This window comes from Pholcus phalangioides, unplaced genomic scaffold, assembly GCF_987345545.1.
Source record: "Pholcus phalangioides strain wild (caught in Gottingen) unplaced genomic scaffold, Ppha-v1.0 ptg000022l_1, whole genome shotgun sequence".
Classification (NCBI taxonomy): domain Eukaryota; kingdom Metazoa; phylum Arthropoda; class Arachnida; order Araneae; family Pholcidae; genus Pholcus; species Pholcus phalangioides.
Genome location: NW_028301615.1, coordinates 22,233,579 through 22,245,978, shown reverse-complemented (window position 1 = coordinate 22,245,978; position 12,400 = coordinate 22,233,579). Strand labels below are relative to the sequence as shown.

At 37.2% G+C, this 12,400-nt stretch overlaps 1 protein-coding gene across 1 annotated transcript in view; it reads right to left on the bottom strand.

Annotated features, from left to right (window-relative positions):
• Window positions 1-12,400, bottom strand: part of LOC149070003 (uncharacterized) — an 85,082-nt gene that overhangs the window by 53,634 nt on the left and 19,048 nt on the right. The window contains exons 7-8 of the mRNA XM_089250202.1: window positions 12,228-12,303; window positions 7,344-7,632 (exon numbers count right to left, since the gene is read on the bottom strand). Coding sequence (XP_089106328.1) covers window positions 7,344-7,632; window positions 12,228-12,303 — 365 coding nt within the window. The remainder of the gene's footprint in view (window positions 1-7,343; window positions 7,633-12,227; window positions 12,304-12,400) is intronic.

Genomic DNA, 12,400 nt, shown 5'->3' with positions numbered 1-12,400 from the left:
CAACTAAAACTATTCATCCTATAAAAGGAGCCAGAAAATATTCTCACACTGAGCCCTGCTAATGGTGACTCTAACTTTGGTTACCCACTCTGAACTATTACAAAGTGCAAGATAAGCATTCCGTCATAACTTGCGGCTCTGTTGATGACAACATCTGCATGATGCAAAGCAGGTGGGAAGTTTGAAATCTCTCATACCAAAACAGTTCTGCTAACTAAATATCTAAAAATAATTTGATTTCATTCATCACTAATTACGGAAATAAAAAAAAAACACATTCATTAACAAAAAATAATTTTTCGGAAAACGGGATGCATGGTCACCCTATTGGGGGGGGGGGGGGAAAGGAAAGTCAGCGATTAAAATTCTCGTCAAAAGGTCACACTTCAAAAAGTTTGGGAACCACTGCTCTAGATCAGTGCTTCTGAACCGCCTGGCCGATATCATTCATACTGGGCTGCGAGTGATTAGTTCTTCCCCTTTTCCTATTAATTTTCCTGTTAGTCGCGTGTTTGACCTAGCCTTCCACTCACACAAATAAATGAAACCAGACGGCTGGCTTCTAAAGGTTGAAAACCACTGCTCTAGAGAGGATATACACAATATATATACACTGCTCAAAACCATTAGGGGAGCACATGGTTTTAACAAAATTACGCAAAAATGTATACCGATAAGTAACATAAAATGAATCATCCATAATTTAAAGCCTAGCAGGAAACGGAAGAAGAAAACAGGGGTCAGCACGGATCATGGCCTCAAAATTAGTGAAAATAGTGACCAAAATGTTTGAAATAGTGACCAAATAGTGACCGAAATGTTTAAAAGTGACCGAAATATTTTTAGAGAGAGAGACCAAATGGACAATGAATTTTTATTACCAAATTGAATGAATTGAAATTGAATTTAGTTTTAATTTTGCATTTCAATAGAACTCATTGAAATTGCTTTTTTAACATAATAGCATGAAATAATTAAATCAAACTCAAACGCATTCTGCTAACCAGAAAAGTTTTGAACAACTTATCAAATTTATCAACAACTATGTGTGAGAGAATAACTACATTACATCCTTTTAAAGTAACAGCAGCAATGCCTTCCCCCATGTTGCTTTCCACAACCCATCTTAAAATCAATTTAAGCAGGAAAAACTTCAAAGCGGGAAAAATTTTTCCCTTTCAAAGAAGGGAAAAAAATGAAATAACACAAAATTTGATGAGAGAATTTGTCCCATCTACATTCCAGTGGATTTTTCATTCATATTATGCTATGAATGACAGTATACAAAATGTACTCAAACGTTTTTTAACTAGTACAAATTTGATTTACATACCTAGGTTTGTATAATATGTTCCAACAAATTTTAAGAAATTTACTTAATGATAACCATAAAATAATAAAATAAAACCATAATAAAATAACCATAATAAAAACCATAAAATTAAATTTTTAACATTTTAAATTATTAAATTAAAAAATTACTTAAATTACTGATTTTATAAATTATTTAAATTATTAAATTGAATAAAATATTCAAATTATTAAATTGAATAAAGTATTCAAATTATTAAATTAACTAAATTATTTTAATTATTATATGTTGAGGGAGGGGCAATCCACCCTCCCCCCAGCATCAATGGCAGAGCCTACTGATGTATACATAGACGCAACGTAAGATCTTTGGATCTCCACCCCCCCCTGAAAGGGGGAGGTCCAGGGCATCTCCGGCAAAACCAATATTTATTGATACGTCAAAGATATATATGATGTATATCAATTGTCATCGTGCCACACCCCTAAGACCTTAAAGTATCTCCACCTATGGCTGGACTGAGAAAAGTGGGCGAGTACTATTTTACAGGCGGGCACCAAAATAATACTGTCCTTGGGTGAGGGAGAAAATAAACCAGTTTTGAAATTGTTTGCTTTTCGAGAGAAAAATTTGTAAAAATATATATTTTTCCCTTTTTTTACACACAACATACACCCGTGCAAAAAAAAACACATTTACTCCTTTACCCAGGAACACAGGGGTGGGAAGTGACAAAGTCCATTTCGGAGCAGCTTTGAAGCAGCAAAATTCAGGATTCGGAGCAGCAAATTCAGGATTTGGAACAGCAAAATATAGGATTCGGATCAGTTTTGGAGCAGCAAAATATAGGATTTGGAGCAGATATTTATTGGAGCAGGGAAATTAACAAGAATATTTTCGTTAACCCTCATCCCTTTTCAAAATAAAACTGCACTGTCTTTTGTTATCAAAAATCTTTTCATCAGCTTGTTTTTTGTTTTTGGTGTTTCAGGCTTTTGACACCTTGTTTGAAAGAGAGGCTGTCATAAAATTTTTCACACCAGTCTATTTAAGATAATTTTTGCTTACTGAGGGCATTATTTGCTGTCTTGAACAGCAGCACTTCAAATGAGCAAAAAATTTTCTATAAGTTTTTTATACTCGGAAATTGTTGCAAAAGGGGGGAGAATTTCGGAAGAATCAACACGACGTTTGGCGATTAAGTACGCATTATTTGGAGAGATTAGCGATCTGACACTCGTTATTCGGCAAAGTTTCTAAATTAACATTCGTAATTCGGCGAAAACACACTTTTTACTTCCGGAATGGAAATTTTTTTCACGAAACATCTGGATTTGACGCAATGACGATCGACTACAGTAATTTCTGCTGCTTCCAGTGGCGACTTTTTTTAAACGGCAACTGACTCGCATTTGCACTTTAAAGCTGAAAGACCACTGCAAACTATCTTCAGTTGCACAATCGGGGTTTCACGATGGAAAGGCCAACAATTTAAATAAGGCGTACAGTGGAATATATATATAAAACACGCTCTTAGAAAGAATCGTTTCACGGTAAGCAGGAGCAAAAAATTTTTGGCGTCCTTTAAGAAATTCTGGACATACGAAGCAAAATTAGCTATTTGGCGCAGAAAAATACGAAAACACTATTGGAGCAGGATGGCGCAAGATGTTAATTTTGGCGCAGTGTTCCTACCCCTGGAAACAGTATAATTTTGGCCTCCCCCCGTAATTTTTAACAGAAAAAGAGACTCAGCGGCCTTCCCCGGTAAATTTCCCATGAACCTTGTAAGCACCAACGTGGCGACTTTTTTTCGCGCCAAGGAATGGCCGTTTTGCGGTAGTCAATTCAAGATGGCTGACAAAGGGCACATAAAAAATTACAAAAAAATATATAATTTATAATATGAATTAACCTAATATGCGGCAATATGCGAAAATCGATAGAAATATATCGGGAAATACGGAAAATTAGGATGAAATGAACAGAAAAATCGAATCAACAACATACGGGGTTTATGGATGCTGCTGTCAGGGCTACCTATTTTAGCGCGAAAACAAGTCGCCACGTTAGCGCTGACTCCTCCCGTAACTTTCAACGAACAAAACTAGTGAATTCGTCCCCATCCAGGACACCCGATTTACCATGGCCGTAATACAATTGTTTTTTCTGGAGGGGAAACGTAATTTTACTGCCCCTTGACTGTGAAATTCGATAATTTTGCAAAGGAATTTTTATTGCCTTTTCTTAAATATACCATTCCATCAAAAACGCCGTCCAAGGCATTGCCCCCCACCCCCCGCTTTTGGATCTGATCATGGTATGTAGCAATCCGGGTCGCAAGTACGAACGAAAATTTACTATCGCTCGGGGCCGGTATCCACTCTTTTTTAACAGAAAATGAGTAAACTCGGCACCTTTCCTCGTTCAACACCCGTGGAACCAGACCCCCGCCCTCTCCTATTGCGGTCATAACAGACTCGAGACAAAAGTTTTAATAACTTCCGAGGTCTAAAAATAAGATTTTTTTACACATCAAGAATGGCGCGCAAGATGTCGATATTTCTTGGGGGGCAGAGCGTACCGACTGAGCTGAAGAAAAACAATGATCAGAAGTTCATTTTGAACTCTTTTTCCATAAAAGTTGCAAAAACAAAAAACAAGATCATTTTCGTTCATCAAAAATACGGCCGGCAATCAAAAGAGAGAAACAAAACGAATCCCGACATACATCCATGCGGAAAAAACCGATATCTCACCTATAGAGAAAAAACCAGTCTATATATCCGTGCTCCCGTGAGGGTACGCCGCCGCCGATTTGCATACAGCGTCGGAACAACCGGTTCCCGCACGTGCATGGAGAGAAAAAAAAAGGAAAACAATCCAACAATATTAAGTCAACAATCAGTATCGTGAAGATGCTCTAAATTAAGTTACGGCCCGGGCATAAAAAAAATTAATATTAGGCCCTTTAAATTAGGAAAAAAATGTGAAGTAGGGGCCAAAGGCGCGCTCGGTGTGCCCATCGTTAAATCCGCCTTCAGTTACGGCTCGCATGCACGTTAACTGAGTTTTTATCAGCCTGATGACAAATTTTCATCTGATTTGGAAACCCTTGTGTTAAACTAAATGTTGAATTGCAGGATTCTGTGATCTTTTCATAAATAGTTCTCCTTTCGATCAAATTTGGGGGTACGGTTTCGTGCTGAGATTTAAATCCAGTTAGAAAAATAGTACGAATTTTATTTTTCGATAGATCGCGATTTTCAATCGGATGATTTTTTTTTTATTGTAAGTAAATTCAAAATACATGCGAGCTTCTTTAACCTTGGCCAGCTACAAGAGTATTCTCCAAAGCGTATTAATAATACGCTTAATACGTATTAATAATACGCGTCTTTAATACGCGCTTTGGTATTCTCCCGCTGCGCAAGTAGTTTCTGCACGGGCTCTCTAATCGTCATTTCAAATAACATTTAAAAAAATTAACAAAAGTAGCGATAGAACAAACAACAAATGTAACTTGCTCGATGCTCAGAGAAAGGAATTTGGCCCTTAGGACTAAAACTTTTTAAAACAAATAAAATAAAGGATGAATTTTAAAATAAGATGAAAATGAAAGAACGAGTGAGCACGTGGGGAAATAAGAAAGAATGGTAGTATAGGGGGAAAAAAATTCTTTGTTGTAAGTACGCCTTTTATGCTAGTTTTTTTTCCGACCGGCTTTTCCATAAAATGACGATTCTTTAACCAAGGAGCTTACTTTTTCCAAGCGCCTTGAAATCAAGTTATGCTGACGCAACACGGTATGCTCCCGGGAAGATAACATGCCTTCGATCGTAGTTCAATGAAGGGAGGGAGAAAATTAGCGATATTGAACAGGTAAAGTTCCTCCTTGAAGAAAAGAAAAACACTGACAGCAGAAAAGCGCGCGAGACCGAGGTTTTTTTGCTAAAAAAGTGGAAAAAGTGACCTGGGCCTGAAAATACGTAATAAAAGTGACCAGTTTCTAAAAAAGTGACTTTTAGTGAAAAAAGTGACCCGTGCCGAGCCCTGAAGAAAACTTCATATGCAAATCAAAGTTCATGACGTCAAAAACCAGAAAAAGGAGATAAGGGCAGAAATCAGGATGTTGCAGAAACGTCTGTTTTACTGCCGTAACTGTGAAATTCGATTGCGCAGTATTTTTTTTTTGAGGCAAGATGACTTGAGGATGTCTCAACAACGTGATTTACCGGAATCCATGGCATGGCGTGTTATAGGCAGACTGGAATCCGGGCAAACACAACGTAGTGTCGCGGACGCTGTTGGAGTCGCCAGAAGTGTTGTTGCAAGGCTGTGGAATCGATTCCAAGAAACAGGAAATGTTAGACGTCGACCAGGGCAAGGTCGGCCACGCGCCACTACAGCAACTGATGACCGGTATGTACGGTTAACAGCCCGTCGAAACAGAACAGAGAATGCTACGCAACTGCAAAGACGGTTGCTCTTGGCAAAAGGACGAAGGGTGTCCAGCCAAACAGTACGCAATCGGCTTCATGAGGGAGGGCTCTATGCACGTAGGCCAATGGTCTGCATTCCGTTGACCCCACGCCACCGTGCGGCCCGAAGAAGATGGGCTGCTGAACATCAAGATTGGGAGCAACATGATTGGAGCCAAGTGCTGTTTACAGACGAGTCCCGATTCAGTCTGGAGTGTGACACCCTAAGTGTTCTGGTATGGAGGGACAGGGGCACTCGAAATAACCCCGCATTCGTTCGTGAAAGGTCACAATACAGACGAGCTGGTTGGATGGTATGGGGTGGAATCAGCATAGGCGGATGTACAGACCTGCATATCATTCGGAATGGCACTTTGACGGCCCGAAGGTACGCAGACGAGATACTGCGACCTCATGTCATCCCTTACGCTGGAGCCATTGGAGATTCCTTTGTTTTCCAGGATGATAATGCCCGACCGCATAGAGCTCGTCTGGTGGAGAACATGCTTGAAGCTGAAACAATACAGCGTATGGAATGGCCAGCGTGCTCTCCTGACCTGAATCCTGACCTTGGACGACGCATTGCTGCGCGACCAAGGCCGCCTGTTACTGTCCGAGACTTGCAGATTGCACTTCTTGAGGAGTGGAACAGTATTCCCCCAAAGTCTGATCGATAACCTCATCGCATCCATGGCAAACAGGTGTGCAGCAGTCTTAGCTGTTCGAGGAGACTACACGCCCTATTAAAACTCATGCATCATGTCTAAACAGTACTTTTTTTTATCGTTTACATTCAACCAAATTGTTGCCCTAAATCATCTTTTCATGGTGTTTCCATATTTTCAAAGAATTAAAGCTTAATTCCAAATTTTTTTACGTCTTTTTTCTGTATTGCGCATTGATACGCTTGTACTATCCATTGTATGCCAATACGTGGCTGTCTCGCACGGTTTTCTTCACTTTTTTGCTTGTTCCCCTAATTGTTTTGAGCAGTGTATATACACACTATCCCTGATGCAACTAGGGTCACCGATTTGGGAATTCTCATTGACGAGCGGCTTAGGTTTTCTGAACATTGTTCAGAGATGGTCAAGAAATCGAATAGAATGCTTGGTCTCATTTTCAAAAAGGTCTCTTCGCGTTCTCCTAAAGTCATTCTTCCGCTTTTTCGAGGCTTAGTTCGTCCTGGACTGGAGTATGCTGTAAGGTTTTGGAGACCATACCTACAGGTTAAGTTCCACTATACATTATATTATGAATCTGATTAGAAATCATTCGAAGAATTACAGTTTCAAGTTTTTTACTATACAGAAAATGTCTCATTTTTTTGGATAAATAATGTACTAGGGCTGGACAAATGTATTGCCCAACACATGTATTTTTTTTATCACGTGCGGACGATAGCATACAAAATATAAAATATTGATTTAGGCATGCCAATTTTCGTGGATTTGTCCAGCCCTGCAATGTAGTATTTCTTTACTTTATTTTACACACAATTTTGCCATTTAACAATTAATGATCATCTGAAAAAAAATTTCCATACACACCTTTTTTTTTCGTCATTTTTACTTCTCATTCCATCAATGGAATCACTTTTGAAATCCTCATCGCTTAGTTTGAGTGAAGCTTTCAAGAGCTTCTCTGTTTTCTTCTTCTTCTTTTTTATAAACTCTATTCCAGAGGAATCATCATGATCTTCTGTCACAGTTTCTTCTTCTTTCGTGAAGGCACTTTCTGAACTGCTTTCTTTCTTAGGGGCAGTTTTGGTAGTTACCTTTTTCTTCTTAATGGTTTCGGATGGTTCCGGTTCATCTTCAGAACTTGTATCCATGGAAGCTGAAAATAGAACGCACAGATGAATTTTTTTCCCTTCATATTTCAATATTATCAGTATTTTCCATAACTGAGCAGATTAAACTTTCTGGATAACAATTTACGATGGTCAATCATGCACTGAATGCAGAGGCCTATACCGGATGGACCTTAGGTGGGAAAGCAGTACAAAGATTTTCTTCCATAGAACTTTTGAGTTTCTAAAATATCATTTAAATTAACAGAAATTGATAAAAATAGAATTTTAAGGTATTTTCTTTCAATATTTAATTTGTTTTAAAAAATGTTTAAAACTTTTTCATCATGAAAATCATTTCAAAAAAGGACCTTGAACTAGTTTCCTCTTTGAAGGTTATGTTGATCACATCACCACTTTTACCAATATAGACAGAAAAGTGTGCTTCAAATGTGCAACCAATTACTTTTTAATTCAGTAGTTACTGAATAGCAGAAATGATAATATTATGACTGGTTATTTTTGAACTTGTGAGACCCCTATTAGTTGAGACAAGATTTTTTTTTTTATATTTTTCAAACAAGAAGCCTACTTGTATTTCTCCCACAACAATGAAAACCACAGAAAATTAACCTCACAAAAAGCCTCACCTGACCAGTGTTTATTTTGGTAGGTTTCATTAGAAGAAGAAAAAAAAAATGACAAGGCAGTTAATGAACCTACATTTGACTCAATGGTCTAGATCTTAGCTGCTTGGTTGTTTGTTCGAAAATCTGAGCAAAGATATTGAAACAGTATATGGCTGACCAAGTGAAGCCATTACTTTATCTTTCTGAAATCAGTTTTGTTATGGGGGATGGGTTCAAAAACTCTTTTTGTCCCACATTATTATTTTTTATCACTTCTGTAGTCACATGATTTATCAGCTAGAACAAATGTCTTAACTGATTATTTTTGAAAAGTGATTCTTTAAATTGTTTGTCATGAGATTTAACTTTCATGCAAAGTTTTTATTATGTGACCGAGAAGTGATTGGAAGATTTCATTGCCATGAACACCAGCCCTGTAGCCAGAAATTTTGTTTCGGAGGAGGGGGGGGGGAAAGAACCAAAATGATAGAACAATGGATTTGGCCATCTATTTCGGAGCAGCAAATTTCATTTTTGGAGCAGAACTAAAAACAAACTATATCTGCAATATAAGGAGTAATTTTTCTGTGAAATGCCAAAAGATTTTCCAAAAAATGGTTGAAACAAATAATTCTAAATAAATTTCCTTCACAAATTAAAATCCATTTAAATTTTTTCTGATTTATCTTATCTGTCACTACTAAAACATGCATTACTGAAATGACTAATAAAAATTATTACTCTTTTCAAATCAAGCAACATGCAAAAAAGTGCGTGCAGAATATAATAAGGGTTTCCGTGAAAAAAAAAAAAAAAAAGCTCACAGAATTTAAAGGAATTATTAAATTTAAAAGCAAAATGTAAAAAACGCGAAAAATATAAATACCTTATTTACTTAAACAATTTCTCAACCTAATAGCATGTTAATAGATTACGAATCACGAGTCACTTTCAGAAGTTTAGCATCTTAATGACAATTTTTTTCAAATTTTTCATGCCCTTGAACATAAGATTTTGTACGTGTTATTCCATTACAGCATTGGATGGACAGATTTTTCAATGTTTGAACAAACTTTTATTTATTTGTTAACAATGAACTCTTTCACTGTCTGCGTTACCATATGCTAAAGATAAAAAAAGCCTTCACCAAAACTGGAAAAATTTTGAACTTTGGGCTGCTTTCAAGGTTACAAAGTTTGAATATGTCTGCCCAATATCTATCTATTCTCTGAACTGATTTTACTTCTTGTGATTCTTTGCATTGTAGTGCAACCCATTCATCACACATAATTAATAGTTCTGTTGGTAATACAATGTTAAGCAACATCCCAGCAATACGTTGGGGAGTAATGTACCATCCCAGCAATGCACGAGAGGGAGTGCGAAAAACAAGAAAGGGTGCAAACATTTCATTCTGTCCAACAACATGTTTTGGAAAGGTAGGACATTAATATAAAAAAGGTATCTCACAGAAGTTATGTAAAATGAGCATGCTCCTAGTACAAACTCCTTCCTTTGACTATTGTTAAGAGCATGCCCCTCCCCCACCAATGCAGTGGCGGTCCGTGCGGCCATATTGGGCACCGCTCTAGGAGGGGTGCCAAATGGAGTTGAAAGAGTGAAAAAAGCTTTGTTGACCAAAAAAAAAAGTCGTCAGTAGCGCCAAAAACAGATTCTGCATAGGTAGAAATTTTTTTCCTCGAGCCGCTCCAGTTCACCAAATACGAATTTTTGCAATGTGAAATTGTCACGATCGGCAACTGCCGACGATAACCACACGACCGCATAGTGGCTAGACTACAAAACTATGAATATTTTACCTGGAGTTTTTACATATCCCCTTTTTTTCCAATGATCTCCAAAAAATGTCGGTAATTTAAACGAGTAAACCAATCCCCTTTTCGATGTATGCCGTCTTCCAACGCAGGTTGACAGACGCAAAATTACCGTTATTTTCAGTATATAACCCGCAGGAGAAAAAACGGCCTCCGAAATCGGAAAATTCGGTATTCATTCAGGGACTTTAATAGCCCGCCGGTTAACCAATAACAGTATAGGATTTTATACTAGGTAGTAGAACTACTTTCCAAGGTCACGAGATAACGCTATTGCATAGCTGCCAACTTTTGAAAATGAAAATTCGGGAGATTTTCACGCAAACCCGTATTTTATGCTAAAACCACTCCCTAATAAATACAATAGGGATTTTTTCAAATAAAATAGGGATTTTCCAAACATAAAAGTTAAAACGTAGGGCATAAAATCCTTACTCAAAAACTGAAGTCAAATTAAAATAGGGAGTTTACACACATGGAAGTTAAATCCCTTGGGAATAAAATTCCTACGCGAAAAACAACTGAAATTGGAGGTCAAAACTTCAATGATGTAAAAATAAATATTGTGAACAAACATCCTGCGCGAATGACCCCAAAATCATCGGAAGATGAAGGAAAAACCGTCAATTTTTGAAGAACACGTGACTTTTTGTGACACTTGCTTGATTTTTTTTTTTCACTTCACGACTGATGATGGCAGTCTTTCCATGACCGATGTTTATGTCCGTAACACAACTTGTACAAAAAGGAAAAGTCGGCCCCTCTTCTGGAACGTTTGATGAAAGTAAATTCATCATAATAAGTATCTTTAAAATTGATTAAATATGTTTTTACTGATCAGTATTCATGTTTTGTTATATCGCACGTATGTAACTTCAACAAAAGAAATTTTCACCATATGCGCGTCGCTATAATCTTGAATTATTATCCAGGACTATCGGCTGCTAAGCCATTTCCCTGCACGAAAAGACAAACAACTTTCTTGTTACCATCAGAGGGTTTGTAAAACTTCCTTAAAAAGGGAATTTCCCCATTTACGACGTGTGACGTCATTTCGAAAGGGGGAAAAACGAGGCTTCATGCCCCACAAGAAATTCCTTAGGGATTGTTTTCATAAGCGGGGATTTTTTTTTAATGAAGTAGGAATTTTTTAGGGACAATTAGGGATTTTTTGTAATTTTCGTAAAAATTCGGGAGATTTAAGAACTTTTCGGGAGGTCGAGCGATGAAGCTAAAATTCGGGAGATTCCCGAAAAATTCGGGAGACTTGGCAGCTATGCTATTGTGGTAGATGGTGGGAAGTAAAAAAAAATTGAAGTTTCCCCCTCCGTATCTTTTTCTGTGTCTCGGAAAGAACGCGTCCCGTGAAAAACATTTTCATGCTTCTTATTCCTAAATTCCGGATATTTGACGCAATACAGTGCATTAGCGGTACCTCCGCGAACAACAAACAAGAATTGGCGCAAATGCGCAGGGATTCGGCGCACCATGTAGCAAGAGAACCGTTTCGGCGCAGCTTTTGCACCCCCTGCATCTTTTTCCGGTCATTTTCTCACATTTTGTGGGGGGCACACCCCCCTCCCCCACTATGGCCTTGCATGACACTGACAACAAAATCTTCCAATCACCAGTTTTATAATATTTATTTAAATAATAAATTTTAAAATAAAAATTTAATATCAATCATTTGAAATTACCCCATTATTTTATTTTCACTTCAAAACAAATTTTATTTATAACTAGCTACAATACCCGGCACTGCCCGGGTATTCTTCAATGAGGCTTTTTGGATCATGCGATATCTCCCTCTTTCTTTGAGGGACATGCAAAATGCTGTAAACAAAACCAAAATACAAATGAAATTTTTACTGTTTTACTCACTTTTATTATGCAGTGAAAATCCTTTATAATGATACTAACGGAGAGGTGAGGGGGGGGGGGGAAGATTAAATTGGATTGTTATACAATGGATTTATTGTTTTTAATGCAAAAAAAAAAAAATAATAAATACTATAGGAATTGTGTTGGGAGTAGAGAGCAATATCATTATAGAGGTTTCACTGTATTTCACTTTCACTTGATTCGTTTATTTGATTGAAATGGAATAAAAATTGTGTTAAATATTAAACCAAAAATTAGCCTACGAAGAAATTGGAAAAAAAACGTTGATATGCTTACTTGTATCATCAAAGTTATTCAGGAGTTTATTCTTAGAATTAACATTCATTGCCTTGTCAGGTGATATAACTTTTCTCTACAAGGAATAACATTGCAACACATAAATACATAAAAGTCAAGTTAAATTTAAAAAATAGCAAGCTGAAAAAATACCACATTTCTATTTTTACATC